The sequence below is a fragment of the Jaculus jaculus genome, chromosome 15, assembly GCF_020740685.1.
Source record: "Jaculus jaculus isolate mJacJac1 chromosome 15, mJacJac1.mat.Y.cur, whole genome shotgun sequence".
Classification (NCBI taxonomy): Eukaryota; Metazoa; Chordata; class Mammalia; order Rodentia; family Dipodidae; genus Jaculus; species Jaculus jaculus.
Window position 1 is genome coordinate 7284840 of NC_059116.1, and position 18865 is coordinate 7303704.

General features: G+C 46.9%; 1 protein-coding gene across 1 annotated transcript in view; it reads left to right on the plus strand.

Annotated features, from left to right (window-relative positions):
* The window catches only part of LOC101598862 (tumor necrosis factor receptor superfamily member 11A), a 65596-nt gene extending 46731 nt beyond the window's left edge, over positions 1–18865 (plus strand). Inside the window, exons 6-10 of the mRNA XM_012947945.2 lie at positions 1700–1794; positions 2274–2387; positions 9741–9793; positions 12907–13639; positions 18729–18865. Of these exons, the coding sequence (XP_012803399.2) occupies positions 1700–1794; positions 2274–2387; positions 9741–9793; positions 12907–13639; positions 18729–18838 (1105 nt within the window). The 3' untranslated portion in view covers positions 18839–18865. The remainder of the gene's footprint in view (positions 1–1699; positions 1795–2273; positions 2388–9740; positions 9794–12906; positions 13640–18728) is intronic.

The window sequence follows — 18865 nt, forward strand, 5'->3', positions numbered from 1 at the left end:
CACTGCACTTATCCTTGTGATTCATGCATGGCTTCATAGTGTAGGGTTTTTGTGGGGCGTGGTGGCGCAAGCCTTTAATCCCAGCATTCGGGAGGCAGAGGTAAGAGGATCGCCATGAGTTCAAGGCCAGTCTGAGAATACATAGTGAAATCCTATCTTGAAAAACTGAAAAAAAAATATATATATCAGCAGGGTGTGGTGACACAGGCCTCTAATCCCACAGCACTCAGGAGGCAGAGGTAGGAGGCTCACCATGAGTTTAAGGCCACCCTGAGATTATTATATAGTGAATTTCAGGTCAGCCTATAGTGAGACCCTACCTTGAAAAACCAAGAAGAAGAAACAAAAACCAATCACTGTGTAGGGTGCTCAAGCAGTTCCCGGTTTGGGCTGTGGTTTGCAGGTTGGGGTGTATGAGGTAGTTCACATAGTCCGTCCTTTCCACGCTCCTTGCTGGATACCAAAGACGGAGGTCATGTTTCTTCAGTTCCAAACACATTCTTTAAAAACGAACTTACAGGGCTGGCGAAATGGCCCAGCGATTAAAGGTGCTTGCCTGCAAAGCCTGCCATGCCTGCTGACCCTGGTTCAGTTCCCCAGTGCTCACATCAAGCCAGATGCACAAAGTGGCTCATGTAACTGGAGTGCGTGTACAGTAGCAGGAGGCCCTGTTGTGTCTTCCCCATATGAGCAAATAAATTTATTAAAAGTAATAAGAAAAGCCGGGCGTGGTGGCACATGCCTTTAACCTCAGCACTCAGGAGGCAGCAGTAGGTGGATTGCCGTGAGTTTGAGACCACCCTGAGAGTACATAGCGAATTCCAGGTCAGCCTGGGCTAGAGCAAAACCCTACATCAAAGGGAAAAAAAGCAAAAACAAAAAAAGTAATAAGAAATTTGCAGTTCACATTCCATGAGCCACTTCCTTTCTTTCCTTCTTTTTTGCATGTGTGTATGGAGTATGTGCGTGGTGAGGCGCGTGTGACGTGTGCTGTATGCATGTGTGTGTGTGTGTGTGTGAGCGTACACAGATGTGTGTGCCTCATACATGCACACGCGAGGCCACGGAGAACGGCGAGTGTCCTCTGACTGCCCATCTGTGCCTTTCCTTGAGGGGCTGGAGAGATGGCTCCGCAGTCAAAGTGCGCGCTTGAAAAGCCTGATGGCCTGGGCCAAGTGCCCAGATGAACAAGAAGTGGCACACGCATCTGGAGTTGTTTGCAATGGCAGAAGGCCTATACTCACTCTTTATATCTGTCTGTCTGTCTGTCTGTCTGTCTCTCTCAAGTAAGTACATTAATTAGAAAGAAAACTGGGTCTCTTTGGGAAATGCCACCTCCACTGAGTTGGATTCGGGAGTCCCCAGCCCAAGATGCCCTCTTGCTTATGCAGCAAGTATTCCTTCCCAGCACCCCCCACCCTTTCTTAGAGAGGATCTCTCAGTACCCCCAGCACCCATGTAAAGCCGGATGCACAGAGTGGCCCAGGCAACTGAAGTGTGTCTGCAGTGGTACGAGGCCCTGGTGCGTCCATATCCGCACCCTGCTCATTCTTTCTCTCTCTCTGCTTACAAACAAATAAATATCTTTTTCTTAATTTTTTATTAACATCTTCCATGATTATAAAAAATGTCCCATGGTAATACCCTCAATATTTTTTAAAAGTAAGGCTAACAGCACTTCCCTGGTTCCCCTCCACAGCTGTACTGACCTTGGGAAGACGGAAGCCCGTCGTGGGACGGAGAAATCAGATGTGGTCTGCAGCTCCTCTCTGCCATCCAGAAAACCACCCAGGGGTAGGATGGGCAGAGCCTGTTGGGTGGTAGATGTGCCCTGGGCTGCTTTCTTCAGAAGTGCATGCAGGGCTTGCCTCTGAGCTTGAATTTCATCCCATCCTTGGGCATCTTGGCGCAAGGGCTTTCTGCAGCCTGCAGAATCCTCCCACCGGGAGAGGGAGTGTTGTGGAACCAGCGGAGAGGAAGCGGGGCTGCACTGTGAGTGGAATTCGGGTGGTCACAACAGTGGTCCCGAGGTGGCCTCCCAAGAGGAGGCACCCACCTGAGCAGGGCTGGGCTAGACTTTGAAGTCCCCCTCGGCGCTCCCCCTAAGAACGTGAACGTTTTCTGATGAATGCAGCCAGGGTGCTAAACTCTCTGCTTCCGCTCCTTCACCCAGACCCACCTCCTCCATTCTGGGGTTGGATTCACAGACTCTTGTTCTATTAGTAGAAGAAAATGACCCCAAAGACCGTGTTTCTCACTTTCCTGCAATGCAGAAGCCCAGATGGACGTGCCCAGCACCGTCATACTGCTGCTCTTCGTGTCCGTGGCCTTGGTCGCCGGGGTCGTCTTGGGCATTTACTACAGAAAGAAAGGGAAGGCGCTGACAGGTATGGTGTCCTCCGTGGTGTCTGACGCACCATGGTAAAGAACGAGGGTGCCGTCCAGGAAGGTGGTTTGGGACGTGAGTAGATTGTCCACTGGCTGTCTATAGACTGCTGAAGTAAGAACCTTGGTGCGTGCGTGTTACTGGACAAACGCCACACCAACAGCAGCTTATAGGAGGAAAGGGTTTATTTCGGGCTGACAGATTCCAGGGGAACATCACCAATGGCAGGACAAGCTGGCTCACTTCCACAGATCACAGCAGAGAGATGCCACCCACAGCCACTGCCACCAGCCTGCCAGAGCTCAGGCTGCTCTCTTCACACCTTGCACCCTGGCTCAAGACCCAGCCCCGGGCGCAAGCCTGAGCCCACAGGGCCGTACGTTCAAACCACCACGGTGTCTTTGCACTCGGAGGTCAAGCACCTTCTGTGTCCAGTTCACTGCTACAACAACCTGTTTGCATATCAGTGAACAAGAATGTTCCAGCATTCTGCTCTATTCACAGTAGCTAGGAGATGCAACCAACCTTGATGCCCATCGACTGATGATACCTACCAGCTGATAGGTAATGCAAATGTGGCACACATATGCCGTGGAACTTTACTTGACTATAAAAGAAAAATGAAATTATGAAATGTGCAGGAAGATGGATGGAATTGCAACAAAAGATTATACTAAGTAAAATAACCCAGGCCCAGAAAGACAAAAATCACACGTTCTCTCTCATATGCATATTCTAACTTTTTTTTTTTTTTTTTTTGAGGCAGGGTCTCACTCTAGCCCAGGCTGACTTGAAACTCACTATGTAGTCTCAGGGTGGTCTCGAACTCATGGCGACCCTCCTACCTCGTGTTCTAACTTTTAATGTCTCCATGAAAGTAAATAAGGGGTGGGGATGTGAGAGGGAGAGTAGATGATGAATGGAGGTGGGGACCATGGAGAGGAAGGACAGGTGGTGAGCAAGGGGGTGGGGGGAAGAAAAGGGAACATCAAGGGGCACACCTGGAGAGAGGAGGGAGGAAAAGAGGGAAGAAGGGAAACCAAAACCAAATGTGCTTGAAAGATCGTGTAATGAGAACTAATTCCTTATATGATAGTTAAACCATCTTCTGGCATTCAGGAAGCTGGTGACAGCCGGTAAGCCCTGAGCTTCAGCTGTGCATGTGGGCACGGTCAGGGGAGGCCTGGGGGGATGGCTCAGTGCTTAAAGGCGCTTGCTTGCAAACCTTGCTGGCCAGGGTTCAGTTCCCCAGTACCCACATAAAGCCAGATGCACCAAGTGGCACATGTGTCTGAAGTTCATTTGCAGTGGCAAGAGGCCCTGGAGTGCCCATTTGCTCCCTCTCCCTCCATCTCTTTTTCACCCTTTGCAAATAAATATATTTGCTTGCAGACATATAAGGGATTGCATTTTATCCTAGAATATAATCCTTTTACGTACCCGTTTAAAACATAGATAAGGGCTAGAGAGATGGGTTAAAGGTTAAGGCGCTTGCATGCAAGGCCTAAGAACTCATGTTCGAATCTCCAGGTCCCACGTGGCCAGATACACAACATAAGCGTGCAATGTCACACATGCACACAAGGGGGCGCACACATCTGAAGTGCGTTGGCAGCAGCTTAGGCCCTGGCACACCCGTTTTCTCTCTCTCTCTCTCTCAAAATAAAATAAAATAAAATAAAATAAAATAAAATAAAATAAAATAAAATAAAATAAAATAAAATAAAGCACAGATAATGTTCAGATAGATGGCAGGTAAATGGATTGTTGACTAAGGTGTTATTTTGAAATTCGAATCTAAAATTTTCAAAGCATTTTTCTTAAATTCAGTGGAATCTAGGTGTTCATTCTTAGGATGGAAGCCTACTGTTACTTTGTTTCTTAGGAAACCCAAAGAAGTGTCTGATGGTGCTTTTTAAACTTCATATCATGTTGGACTTATTTACTAAAAGCTAAAAGAATTATATATATATATATATATATATTTGGTTTTTCGAGGTAGGGTCTCACTCTAGCTAGCTCAGGCTGACGTGGAATTCACTATAGAGTCTTAGGGTGGCCTTGAACTCATGGCAATCCTTCTACCTCTGCCTCCCGAGTGCTGGGAGTAAAGGTGTGTGCCAGCACGCCCGGCTTGAATTATAATTTTTTGAAAGAATTCAAAGGTTCATTAGGTTTGCTCAAGGTATTTTAAACAATTTTTATGTATTTACTTACAAGCAGAGATAGATACAGAAGAAGGGGAAGGAGGGAGAGAGGGAGGGAGAGAGAGAGAGAGAGAGGGAGAGAGAGAGAGAGAGAGGGGGGGGGGAGGGAGGGAGGGAGGGAGAGAATGGGCACACCAGGGCCTCCAGGCACTGCAAACATACTTCATACGTATGTGCCTCCATGTGAATCTGGCTGATGTGGGTACTGGGGAATCGACCTTAGGTCCTTAGGTTTCTGAGGCCAATGCCTTAATCACTAAGCTGTTTCTTCAGCCCTCAAGGCATTTATTAGTCCTTTCATTCTCAGTCACTTGTTAACAACCTTGTTTAGATGGCTCACTTCTGCTCTGCTGTGATTTAATTCTCCCACCTGATACAAATAAGCTACATATGGTGACACACGCCTTTACTCTCAGCACTGGGGAGGCAGTGGTAGGAGGCTTGCTGTGAGTTCAAGGCCAGCTTGAGACTACAGAGTGAGTTCCAGGTCTGATTAGGATAGAGTGAGAACCTTCTTCAAAAAAAATTTTTTTGATTAAAAGCTTGATGTTGGGCTAGAGGATGGCTCAGTAGTTAAAGGTGCTTGCTGCAAAGCCTGATGGCCTGCATAAATGCATGTGTGTGGAGGCCAGAAGTCAGTGTTGAGCATCTTCCTCAATCGCTCCCCACCTTATTTTTTGTGGGGTATGTGTACATGCATGTGTGTGTGCATATGCATGTGTGTGTACCTGCATGTGTGTGTGAAAGCTGAAGGTTGCCATCAGGTGTCTTGCTTTTTAAAAATTTTAAAAATTCATTTATTAGAGACAGAGAGAAGGAGAAAAAGAGAAAGAGAGAGAATGGATGTGTCAGGGCCTCTAGCCACTACAAAAGACCTCCAGATGCATGTGCCACCTTGTGCATTTGGCTTTCGTGGGACCTGGAGAATTGAACCTTGGTCCTTGGGCTTCTCAGGCAAGTGCCTTAACTGCTAAGCCACCTCTCCAGCCCCAGGTGTCATTCTTGATTACTCTCCACATTCTTTATTGAGACAAAACCTCTCATTTGAACCCAGAGCTCACCAATTTGGCTAGTCTGGTGAGCCAGTTTGTGCCAGGGACCTGTCTAGTGCTGCGATTATAGGCAGACCTGCCACTGCCAATGCAGGCATCCAAACTCAGGTTTTCCCATTTGTCAGGCAACACACCACTGGCTAAGGCATCTCCCCAGCCTTGTCTACCTTATTTTTTCACACAGGGTCTCTCAGTGGAGGAGCTAGCCCCAGGGATCTTCTTGTCTCCACCTTCCCATACTGGGCTGACAGGGATGTGCTGCTGTGCTTGGAATATATGTGGGTGGTGAAGATCCAAACTCAGGTCAGCCCGCTCGCCCAGCAAGCACTTTCTCTCCAGCCATCTCCTCTGGCCTGGCATGATTTTGTGTATTTATCTATTTGTAAGTAGAGTGAGACAGAGGGATAGGCAGATAGATAGATAGACAGACAGACAGACAGACAGACAGATAGATAGATAGATAGATAGAAGAAAGAAAGAAGAAAAAGAAAATGGGTGTGCCAGGGCCTCCAGTTATTGCAAACAAACTCCAGATGCATGTGTCACTTTGTGAGTCTGGCTTGACATGGGTGCTGGGGAACTGAACCATGGTCGTTTGGCTTTGCAGGCTAGAAGTACTTTAACTGCTGAGCCATCCCTCCAGCCTGGGCTGGTTTTATTTTGATCACATTTCAAAAGCGATGATGAGGGTAATGACAGTGATAATTGGCATGCATGGCCTTGTACTGTGTGCCAACATGGCTCCATGCACTTATGGGTACCACACAGATCTTCGGAACAGCACCTCGAGGTGGGCACTATTATTTTTCTCATTTCCTGAGGAGGAAACGGTGGCTCAGATTAATGAAGTAAACTAGGCAAGGTCACATAGGAGAGCGTCGAGCATAAAGCAGGTTACGCATAGACCCTGGTTAGCTCTGTGCCCGGCACGCTTAAGAGCTCACTGGCCGTGAGATCATTAACTGTTACCATAAGCTGTGATTAGCTTCCAGTGAAGAGTTGACAACTTCTGACATGAACCTCACGAGTGAGTAAAAGCCAGGTGTGGTGCTGGAGGCTTGTCATCACAGCACTCGGGAGGCTGCGGCAGGAGGATCACCATGAGCACCAGACTAGCCTGGGCTACATAATTAATTCCAGGCAAGCTTCCTGGTTATAGACTGAGACCCTGTCTCAAAAGCAAACTATTGAGTGAAACATTGGATCTCTGGATATTTCATTAGGTGTGGGATAAAACTGCATTTTTGCATAATATAAATTCATAAATTTATGGATTTGACTTTTTACACACACATATATATGATTATGTATATGTACATTAATGGAGGGCTTGAGAAATAACTCAGCAGTTAAAGGCACTTGCTTGCAAAGCCTGAGTGCCCAGGTTCAATTCTCCAGCACCCACATAAATGCCAGATGCATAAAATGGTGCATACATCTGTAGCTTGTTTCCAGGATGCCCTGGCATGTCATTCTCTACCACTTTCTCTCTCTCTCTCTCTCTCAAATAAATAAAAATATTTTTGAAAGAATTTTTTAAAAGTTAATGGAGGGCCAGTGAGATGACTTAGCGGTTAAGGTGTTTACCTGCAAAGCCAAAGGACCCAGGTTCGATTCCCCAGGACCCACAAAACCCAGATAAACAAGGTGGCACATGCATCTGGAGTTCGTTTGCAGTGACTGGAGGCCCTGGCATGCCCATTCTCTCTCTCTCTCTCACTGCCTCTTTCTAGCGAATAAATAAATTTAAGACAAACAAGTGGTGTATTAAGAGTTAGTGGAAGCTGGGCGTGGTGGCACACGTCTTTAATCCCAGCACTCGGGAGGCAGAGGTAGGAGGATCAACGTGAGTTCAAGGCCACCCTGAGACTACATAGTGAATTCCAGGTCAGCCTGAGCCAGAGTGAGACCCTACCTCAAAAAACCAAAAAAAAAAAAAAAGAGTTAGTGGGGCTGTCCCTCGTGTTTGCCACAGGACACACGGTTCTTTCCTATGAGAAGCAAAGAAACGTGAAGGCAGCGTGGGAGCCTCTGGCGCCGCAGAAGCTGACCCTTAGCCTGGCAGCCCACGCTTCATGCCTATTGTCCAGGCGCCAGCGCGAGTTTATAGGAAAACTGGGTCCTGAAGGTACCTTTGTAGCCCTGCTTCCATAGCCTGGTTCCTCATAGTCAAAGAAAAACTGCTGAGGAGACAAGAATACTTATAGTCCAAGAGACTCTTACAGCCTCTAGTGTGACTGTGGGTATTTGATGGAGGTTCATGGATTGTTTTGCTTTACATAAAACAGGAAGTTCTGTTTGTTAAAGGCTTATTATAGTTATTACAAATTCAATAGACGGACACACGATGCTATTAAAAAAAAAAAAAAAAAACATTTGCTTGTGTGTGTGTGTGCAAAGTGGTACATGCCAGGGGTGTGCGTGTGGAAGCCAGAGGAGAGCTGTCGGGGGGGTCCCTGTCTTCACCTCATTTGGGGCAGGGCTCCTCACTCTGCTTCCAGCTTCAGGAAAGTTCTTCTGTCTCCTCTCCCATCTGTCCCTCAGACAGCATGCTGGCTGTACGGAAGCCTTTTGGCTTTTCATGTGGGATCTGGGGCTCCAGTGAGTACTCCAGCCTGCGCTCCTGACTGCTTGATCCACTGAGCCTTCAGCCCAGCCCCAGAAGTCCCGTATTTATTTATTCATCTGTATTTTAGAGAGAGGGGGGCTGGAGAGATGGCTTAGTGGTTAAGGCACTTGTCTGCAAAGCCAAAGGACCCAGGTTCGACTCCCCAGGACCCATGTGAGTCAAATGCACAAGGGGGGTGCATGCATTTGGCATTAGTTTGCAGTGGTTAGAGACTCTGCACACCCATTCTCTCTCTCCTTTTCTACCTGCCTATTTCTGTATCTCTCTCTCTCTTGCAGAGAGAGAGGAGAGAGAAAGAATTGGTACACCAGGGCCTCAGCCACTGAAATCTAACTCCAGACACCTGTGCCATCTAGTGGGCATGTGCAACCTTGTGCTTGCTTCACCTTTGTGCATCTGGTTAACGTGGGATCTGGAGAGTAGAACATGGGTCCTTAGGCATCACCAGCAAGCACCTTAACCGTTAAGCCATCTCTCCAGTCCAGGAAGTTCTATTTTTTTTTTTAATTTTTATTAACATTTTCCATGAAGGAAGTTCTATTTTTGATGGGAGTAATAAACATATCTTGAAACTTTAACTCAATTACTTTATCGACTAACTGATTGACCCCACCCTCCCATGCTGGAAATTGAACCTAGGTCTTTGCCCATGCTGGGCAAGTACTCTACCACGGAGCCATATCCTTGGAGTATGTTTAAGACAGTTTCAAACTGACTACATGGTCAACAATACCCTGATACTCTTGGAGTATGTTTAAAGAGAGAATCAAGGAGGCTGGAGAGAGAGATTAGCAGTTAAGGCAATTTCCTATAAAGCCTAAGGACCCAAGCTTAATTCCCCAGTACACACATCAGCCAGGATGCACAAGGTGGTGCACGTGTCTGGAGTTTGTTTGCAGTGGCTGGAGGCCCTGGTGCACCCATTCTCTCTGTCTTTCTCTCTCAAGTAAATGAATAAATAAATAAAATATTTAAAAATAAAGGCAGTATCAGATTGACGAGGTGGCCCATAGTACTGTGATGCATTTGGAGTATGTTTAGAGACAGTTAGGTAGCTGACAAAGTGGTCAAGTGCTTGGTCTCACGTCTGTGTAGTCATTAAGTGCTAGCAGGGGAGTGAAATACACAGAGGTAGAGAATGAACCAGCGTGATGGGGAAAGGAAGTGGTGAGTAACCCAGGTCAAAGGACACGGTCACAGTTATGTGGGACACACACGTCTCGGGAACAGTATTATACTGTACGAGATTATTATTATTCTAAATGAGTTAATTTTGGCTGTCCTTGACACACAAATGGGTAATTGTGGCTTGATAGATGAGTTAATTTGTTTCTCTGGAGTTTCCATTTTGCCTCCTGTGTTTAGCCTATAATATGTTGGGTAACTTAAATATACAAAATAAGATTTCTTTTTAAAAGGATAGGAAGTTATTATATGAAGCACTTATGCTTGCTTTATTTTTCTAGCTAATTTGTGGAGCTGGGCCAATGATGCTTGCAGCCGACTAAGTGGAAATAAGGTAATAAGCCTCTAATCCCTCCTTTAATCTCTGCCAACAGGCTGATCAAACTATTCCTAGCCAATTGTTGAGCCTTGTTGCTTAAGAGGCACTTAACTTTCTCCTTTCTTGAGATAGGGCCTCATTTATCTCAGGCTTCCTCGAAGTCTGTACATAGTCAGGGATGACCTTGGACTTCTGATCCTCCTGCCTCCAACCTCGCAGGTACTAGGATTATAGGCACACACCACCATGCCCTGTTTATGTGCTGGGCTGGGCATCAAACACAGAACCTGCAGACGCTAGGCAAGTGCTCTATCAAGTGAACTGCATAACAGGCTCCTTTATAAAGTCCAGTGTCTAAACTCAATCCCAGAGTTGATCCCTATTGAATAAGCCCAGGGCCGAGGTCAATGCTCATTCTAAATGCCTGTTTTCTTTGCTTTCCTTCTCCCAGCCTCCTCCCCATTCCCCCCCCCCCCACATGCTAGAGAGTGACCCAGTCTTCACAGCTGCTGGGAAAGACTAACCCTAGCCCTGCATCTTTCCGCTGTGTCCATTTCTTTTTTGGACCAATCTTGATCAACTAGTTCAGGTTCTTGGGACAAAAGATCCCACCGACTTTCTTTCTTTTTATTTTTATTATATTTTGAGGTCAGGTCTCACTCTAGCCCTCTAACCACTATGTAGTCTCAGGGTAGCCTTGAACTCACAGCAATCCTCCTATCTCTGCCTCGTGAGTGCTGGGGTTAAAGACATGGGCCATCATGCCCGGCATAATATTGTTTTTTGTTGTTGTTGTTTTTTTTTTTTTTTTTTTTTTTTGGTATATCCCAAGATCCCACCAACTTTCCTTGGCCCAGTAGCTATTTCAGTAACCTTTTATTTTAACATCATTTCAACATTATAGAAAAATCATGACTATTACAGCAGCCTTCCATATGGCTAATGCCCAGTCACCAGTAGTTCAAATGTTACTATATTGCTTTCTCTGTATGTATGTGAGTCCACGTTTTCCTTGAATCACTTAAATGAATAGAGATGACTTATTCCTGTTTCCTTAAATACCTTTATCTATTTATTTATTGTAGGGTTTCATTCTAGCCCAGGCTGACCTGGAATTCACTATGTAGTCTCCAGGTTGCCTCAAACTCATGGTGATCCTCCTACCTCTGCCTCCCAAGTGCTGGGATTAAAGGCATATGCCACCATGCCCAGCTTTATCTATTTTTTAATTCTTTTAAAATTTATTAGAGAGAGAAAGGGAGGGAGAGAATGGGCATGCCAGGGCCTGTAGCCACTGCAAACAAATTCCAGGCACTTGCGCCACCATGTGTATCTGGCTTACGTGGGTTCTGTGGAATCATACCTAGGTCTTTAGGCTTCACAGGCAAGTGCCTTAACCACTAAGCCATCTCCCCCAGCCCAAATACCTGTATTTTGTAACAATAAAGATCTTCACATTTAAGCATAGTAAATTTATAAAAATCAAGAAATTTAACAGTGGCATTAGTATTGTAGCTCAGTTGGCAGAGTATTTGCCTAATGAGCTCTGGGCCTGGTGGCACATACATGTAGACCCAGCACTCAGGAAGTGATAGGAGAGGGAACTAAAATTTCAAGGTCATCCTTGGCTACATAGTGATTTCAGACCAGCCTGGGCTACACGAAACACTGCATCAAAAAAAAAAAGATTAGGGCTGGAGAAATGGCTTAGCAGTTAAGGCGCTTGCCCGTGAAGCCTAAGGACCTGGGTTCGATTCCCCAGGTCCCACATTAGCCAGATGCACATGGTGGCACATGCGTCTGGAGTTCATTTGCAGTGGTTGGAGGCCCTGGCATGCCCATTCTCTGTCTCTCACTCTCTCTCTCTCTCTCTCCCTTCCACCCTTCTCTCTGTCCTAATAAATAAGTAAAAATAAATCTTTAAAAAAAATGAAAGGAGAAAGAAAGCTGGGCGTGGTGGCACACACCTGTAATCCCAGTACTCGGGAGGCAGAGGTAGGAGGGTCACCAGGAGTTCGAGGCCACCCTAAGACTACACAGTGAATTCCAGGTCAGCCTGAGCTAGAGTGAGACCCTACCTCAAAAACAAAACAAAACAAAAATTTAAGAGTGGCATAATACTATTTTCCAACCCACATTTGATAATTGAAATTCCATTTTATTTTGTCCTACATCTGTTTTCTTAGGTATAAAAATATAACAACTTTGAACATTGTACTGATTTCTTCAATTCCAGCTCCTCAACACTACAGGATCCATTCTCACCTTTCTCTTTTACTACTTGAATCTTCTCCTAGCAAATGTTACACCTGACTCCTTTTATTCTCAACATATTCACTCGTTTGCTCAATCTTAGAACACACAGAAAGTAGTTTCAAGATTACGAAACCATTGCCAGAAAGCCAGAGCTACTGACTGGAGTCCAGCATGCGGCTGGCTACATATTGCTGTGACCTGTATTTGTGTAGCGAGTTTGTGGCCGGAGTTCTGTGTCCAGACGGCCGCTCTCTCCTTGGCAGGTGTGCCCTGTCATGGTGAGCCTTCGAAGCACAGTGAGTGCATTCATTCCCATTGTATCCCAGTGTGGGCTTCTCCCACATGTGTAACTTTAAATCGTACCAAGAAAGGGTATGTGTTGGGTGAAAATAACTCACATCAATACTGTTGTCAGCAGTGGTCAGCTGAACATGCCCTGATAACTCTGGGTACTAATACCACACACATGCATACACATACATACATCATATACATATGGATGTATATGGAGTTTGCCTCTGCAAACTCCAGTCCTACGCACCAGTTTTTTAAATTGACAACTTCCATAATAACAGACAATAAACCAGGCTAATTCCCTCCCTCCCCCACTTTCCCCTTCGCAGCTCCGCTCTCCATCACATCCCCTGCCCTTCCCAATCAGTCTCTCTTTTATTTTGATGTCTTTTCCTCCTACTATGAGGGTCTTGTGTAGACAGTGCCACGCACTGTGAGGTCACATGCGCCACTTTTTACACCCGGCTTTATGTGGGTGTTGGGGGATCAAACCCCCAGCCTAGCCGACTTTGCAAGCAAGCGTCTTTAAGCTCTGAGCTGCCCAGTCCCCACTGATGCCTTCCGACTTCATGCTGCAGGAGTCCTCGGGAGACAGCTGTGTCAGCGGTCACTCAGCAGCCTCCAGCCAGCGGGAAGTCTGCGAAGGTATCTTACTGGTGACTCTGGAGGAGAAGATGGTTCCGGAAGACATGTGCTATCCAGATCGTGCTGGGGTCTGTGGGCCTGTCTGTGAGAGTGAAGATGCCAGGATGTTCTCCTTGGTCAGCGAAGTGGACACCCAGGGGGACCCCTCCAGGCCGGTCCCCACGGAGGACGAGTACACGGACCGGGCCTCTCAGTCCCCAGACTCTTCGGTGTTTCTGACGCAGCCGGGCAGTAAACCCAACCCCCCTTTCCCGGAGCCCCTGGAGGTGGGCGAGAACGACAGTCTGAGCCATTGCTTCACGGGCACTGAGAGCGCGGTGGACTCTGAGAGCTGCGACTTCCCTCAGCCCCCATGCAGGACGGATTGGACCCCCGTGTCCCCTGAAAAGTACTTACAGAGAGCGGTCGAGGGGGGCAGTTATTCCCCCTGGACAAGCTCCTCGGCAGACGGCTGCTCAGGCTGGGGGGCCCCTCCTGGGGAGGACCACGAATCCATGATGGGTTCCCCGAAATATGGACCATTGCCCCAATGTGCCTACAGCATGGGCCTCCCTGCTGAAGAAGTAGAGGGCAGGGCGGAGGAGGACGGCCCGCCCCAGGAAGCGAGCTCGGCCAGGGGAGCCACAGGGTCTGCAAGCTGTCCCGGTGACCAGCCACCTGCTACTGGTAAGTTGTCCTCAGTGCCTCCCGCTTGAGAGTCAAAAGGCCTGTTCTGGGTGCGGGATTTGGAGCATATATCACAGGCCTCTTAGAAGCAGAAACCACTGGAGGAAAAAGCTTGATTCTTTTCTTCTAAGCATCTTTATAAATATTTATTTGCTTAAGAGAGAGAGAAAGAGAAAGCACAGAAAAAGAGAGAATGGGTGCACCAGAGCTGCTAGCCACTGCAAAGGAACTCCGGACGCTTATACCACCTTGTGCATCTGGCTTACTTGGGTACTGGGGAATTGAACATGGGTCCTTTGGCTTTGCAGGCAAGTGCCTTAAACCTCTCCAGCCCTTTGCTAAGCATCTTTAAAGGAGGAGTTTGGATTCCACCGAGTGTTCAGCCCACTGCTATGCAACTTCACTTCTGTTGCCTGGCCTGTCCCTCTTCGCTGGCCAGCACCCTTTTGTAGTCAGGCTTCTCGACGTTGGGTTAGGCCTCAGCCCCCAACCAGTGATCCCTGAAAGTCAGAAACAGTTTCAGGACTGGCTGAATCATGGTGTTCTCTTGGATTTCTACTTGGGTTTTTTTTTTTTTTTCTTGCTCACATATTTATGTAAACGTATTTATTTATTTACATTTTTTGCTTATAAAAAATATTTATTTATTTATGAGAGAGAGAGAGAGAATGGGCATGTCAGGGTCTCCAGCCACTGCAAACAAACTCCAGATGTACTTACGTGGGCATGCGTGGGAGCTGTTTATCAGAGCACATGCAACTTATGAGTGGCTATCCCACTGATGGAAAATTTTCCCACTCCCCAGCAACCATTAACTGCTTGGACTACCTCAGGGAAGGGTGAGAGTATTGCTTTCAAAGAAATTTAAGCCCATTAAATCTCCCTGCAGAAAGTCTTTGTAAACTTCAGGACGGACAACCTTGCTTAGCTGGCTTTTATCTGAGCAGTTTCTTGCTTTACCGAACTAGCGACTGCGGTGGGAAGGTCTGCAGTTCTTCGTAAGACAAGCCCCTTAGGACCATTGCTTGTTGTTTGTAGAACCCAGGGAATAATTGACAATGTTAGTTAGCATTGCGAGAGCGTTTCAACTGCCGTAGCTTCACCCGTGCCCCAAGCCAGCACCAAGGAGAACACGATGACTTTCCTCCCACTAGGATGGCATCTGGTCTGTGACGCAGATTTTGCAACTGGCTGTGAGGGCTCTCTCTGACTCGGTATAGTTAGCATTATAGGGAGCTCATTGAAAATCTTCTGAAAGTCATCCATACACTCACCCCAGGCAAATGAATATGTGGAAATGTGCTATTTCAAAGGGTTCACAAGATCCTTCAGCTCCAAACAAGGATGAAAAAGAAAAGCCCGTGTATGTCATTCACCCCCTACCCCACCAGAGAAGCTTTTTCTCTCCTGACTCTAAGTTTAGACCGTAAGTCATACCAGCAGCTGTATTTTTAAAACCCCAAGGTAGCCAGAGTTGCGTCTAATGCTCCTGGTTAGCTTGTCCCAACCACGGTCCTTTACTCTCTCCGAGACACCTGGTTCTGTTACGCATACCCAGATCCGCTGGCGTATATATTCAGAAATACTGATTTTCAGTTAGACTAAAAGAAGATGCGACATTCCGAGGTATATTTGAAAGGGCTGGCATGGTTTTCCTGCTCAAGCCCTTGGAATTTCCATGAGTGAAACTCATACCAGCCATTTGCATTACTCTACACGTTTCATGGCATTTTCTTACCCTTGGTTTTGGAGAGACACCGGCCACTTGTCCCTGGGCTGGGCGGGATTCTAGAGCTGCAGTAAGACTATGTGGTAACCACCTTTGGTGGCACTGGAGGGGGAGACGCTGGCTTTCCAGTTAGTGACCAGGAAGATAACATAGGTGGAAGTCGTACTCAGCTCTTGGAAGAACAGGTTGGCCGTATTTAAACTCTCTCTCTCTCTCTCTCAGTGTTATAAAATCCAAAGCGAACTCTTTGCTGTCCTGTCAAAGAGTTCAAACAGTAACTTTGTCTATTTTTTAAAAAATATTTTATTTATTTATATGACAGAGAAAGGGGGGAGAGAGAAAGTGGGTGCGCCAGGGCCTCCAGCCACTGCAAACAAACTCCAGATGCATGCGCTCCCTTGTGCATCCAGCTTACTTGGGTCCTGGGGAATTGTACCTAGGTCCTTTGGCTTTGCAGGCAAATGCCGTATCGCTAAGCCATCCCTCCAGCTCCAACCTTGCCTGTTTTTAATTATCTTTCATTTCTCAAGCACTGAACATCTAGGTACAGAAAGGGGAGGGAAGTGTGACCATCATCTAAGTAAATGTGTCTATTTGCAAAAAGTTGACATTGCTCTTCTGTCCTGGCCTCATGCTTAGCTGTAGAATCTGTGCAGAGACTGCCCGCTCCTTGCCAGCCGAATTGATTTTTGCCTGAGGAGGAGCATCAGCCAGGTGGAGTTTTGAGGTGCTATTCTCTCCACAACTATTTCTTCATGAACAGGCCTTACGATTTCTGGCCAAAATGGCATATTCTTAATCTTTTTCAAGCATCGTCATTTATACTCTCCAATGTGGAGAAAGACAATGCTGTGAGGGTCACAAGTAAGGGAAGGGCCTGAGTGCACTGGGTCTCTTAGAAAGCAAGTATTCTCTCAGGACTTGAAGGACAAGGCCTTTTTTATTCATTAAAAAAAATTTTTATACCTATTGTTATTTCTTTTTATTTAAACTTAGATCCAAATCAAGTACCTATGTCTGGCTTACAGTTTCAAGGGGATGTTTCTTTATGGTGGACAAAGCATGGCAGCGTCAGGCAGCCAGATGTCACATCTCCAGAGCCACAGGGAGGCAGCAGAGAGAGGGTAAGCCAGGTGCGATGAGCAGGCCGGGGCCATGGACCCCCCACAAAGCTCACCCCCAGTGATCCGCACCCTTCCAACAAGGCTATGCCTCCTAAGGGCACCACAAATTTCCCAACCTCCACCACGTGCTGGGGGTTAAGTACGAGGCTCAGTGACAGATACATGAAGCGATGGTGGACATTCCACGTTCAAACCACCCCAGGTCGTTTCTGGAGAAACGACAAGTCAGTGACCTGGGCGGAGGAAGAAGGAGGGTGTCCACCGTGCGATGTCTTTTCAAAGAGCATCATGGTTCTTTGGATAGTCTCAGCAAGTAGAGATATTTAAAAAAAAATATGCATTTGTTAAGGCTATTTTAAATTTATTTATTTATTTGACAGAGAAAGAGGGGAGAGAGAGAGAGAATGGGCATGCCAGGGCCTCCAGCCACTGCCAACGAACTCCAGATGCATGCACCCCCTTTTGCATCTGGGTAACATGGGTCCTGGGGAATCGAACCTGGGTTCTTTAGCTTTGCAGGCAAAGGCCTTAACCACTAATCCCTCCAGCCCTGTTAAGGCTATTTTAGTGATGCAATATCTCATTAAGAACAGTGAGAATTACTAGGAGAGATGAGTAAAGGGGGAAGTATACTTTGGGTTATGTCTTAAACAATTATGTCTAAATTAACCTATGAGAGGAGGGAGAGAGTGAGAAAGATTCCAGGACTTTTTGATGCTGTTGCAAACAAACTCCAGACACTAGCTTTACATGGGTTTGGGGGAACTGAACCCAGGCTGACAGGCATACATGATGCTTAATCCTGGGGTCCCGATGGCTTCTGTGGTTTCGAGCCTTCTTCCAGGAGGTCAGGAGGACGCTCACCGTCCCACTACAGGATGTTTGCTCTGCAGGCAAGGTAGTCACTGCCGATACCTCACGTGTCTGTTGTTGGCAGTGACTCAGCTTTGACTCCTAATGTCACTCCTTTGGTTCAGCCATTTCTGAACTGGAGGTAAGTGTTCACTGACAGGACGTCAATAATTCTGGAAGACTCCCCGGTCCTCCCAGCTTCATATCTGCTTTTATTTTTAAAAATTTTTTTTTGATGTTCATTTTTTTATTTATTTAGCTGAGAGCAACAGAGAGAGAAAGAGGCAAAGAGAGAGAGAGAGGGAGAATGGGTGTACCAGGGCCTCCAGCCACTGCAAACAAACTCCAGACGCGTGCGCCCCCTTGTGCATCTGGCTAACATGGGTCCTGGGGAATCGAGCCTTGAACTGGGGTCCTTAGGCTTCATAGGCAAGCGCTTAACCGCTAAGCTATCTCTCCAGCCCCATATCTGCTTTTCTATCAAAGCTTTATTGAAGGTCTGATGTATCCTAGGGACCTAGAAAAGCTTGGACACAGGAATGAACTCATGCTAGATAATGAATGTGGAAAACACCCTTCCAGAAACGAAGTACTTGTGCAGCCTGCCGCTCTCTAACTGTTGTTCCTTTCTCACAAAGTCTAGACATTACCAGATCTTTCCAGTCTGACCAGAACAGTCCACCAAGCTGTACTTACAGCACCACAAGGCACCTCTTATGCCAAGGTTTCAAATCCTCCCACATTCCTCTTGAAAATCAGCTCCAAAAGGCCAAAGCCACACAGTCAGGTGTCTAGCAGCAATCCCACTCCTCAGTGCCATCTTCACTGTTGCAGTGAGGTTCGCATCGCTGGCAGGAAACACTCAACCAAGAACAGCTTGTGGGGAAAAGGGGCTTATTTTGGCTGACAGACTTGAGGGGAAGCTACACGATGGCAGGAGAAACGATGGCATGAGCAGAGGGTGGACATCACCCCCTGCCTAACACAAGGTGGACCACAGCAACAGGAGAGTGTGCCAAACACTGGCATGGGGACACTGGCTATAACACCCATAAGCCCACCTCCAACAATACACCGCCTCCAGGAGGCATTAATTCCCAAATCTCCATCAGCTGGGAACCTAGCATTCAGAACACCTGAGTTTATGGGGGACACCTGACTCAAACCACCACACACAGCCTTAATTGACAATGCATATTTAGGCAGCATATTAGTGATTTATGACATCACTATGACAACATACCTGACGGAAAGAACGTATAGGAGAACAAATCTGTATGAGTTCATGATTTCCACAGGTTCAGTCTGTCCTGGCGAAGACGTGCAGAGTGGCTCAGTTCACCTCGTGGTGGATTTTTCCTTTCCCTCTTTCTGTTTCTTCCAGGCCCCCAGCCCGTGGGATGGTGCTGCCCACATTCAGGGACTATCGTTTCACTCTCAGACATTCCATGTGGGAATGCCCTTCCAGACACTCCCAGAGATGTTCTGACTTGATTCCTCAGGCTCCTGCTTGATTCTCAG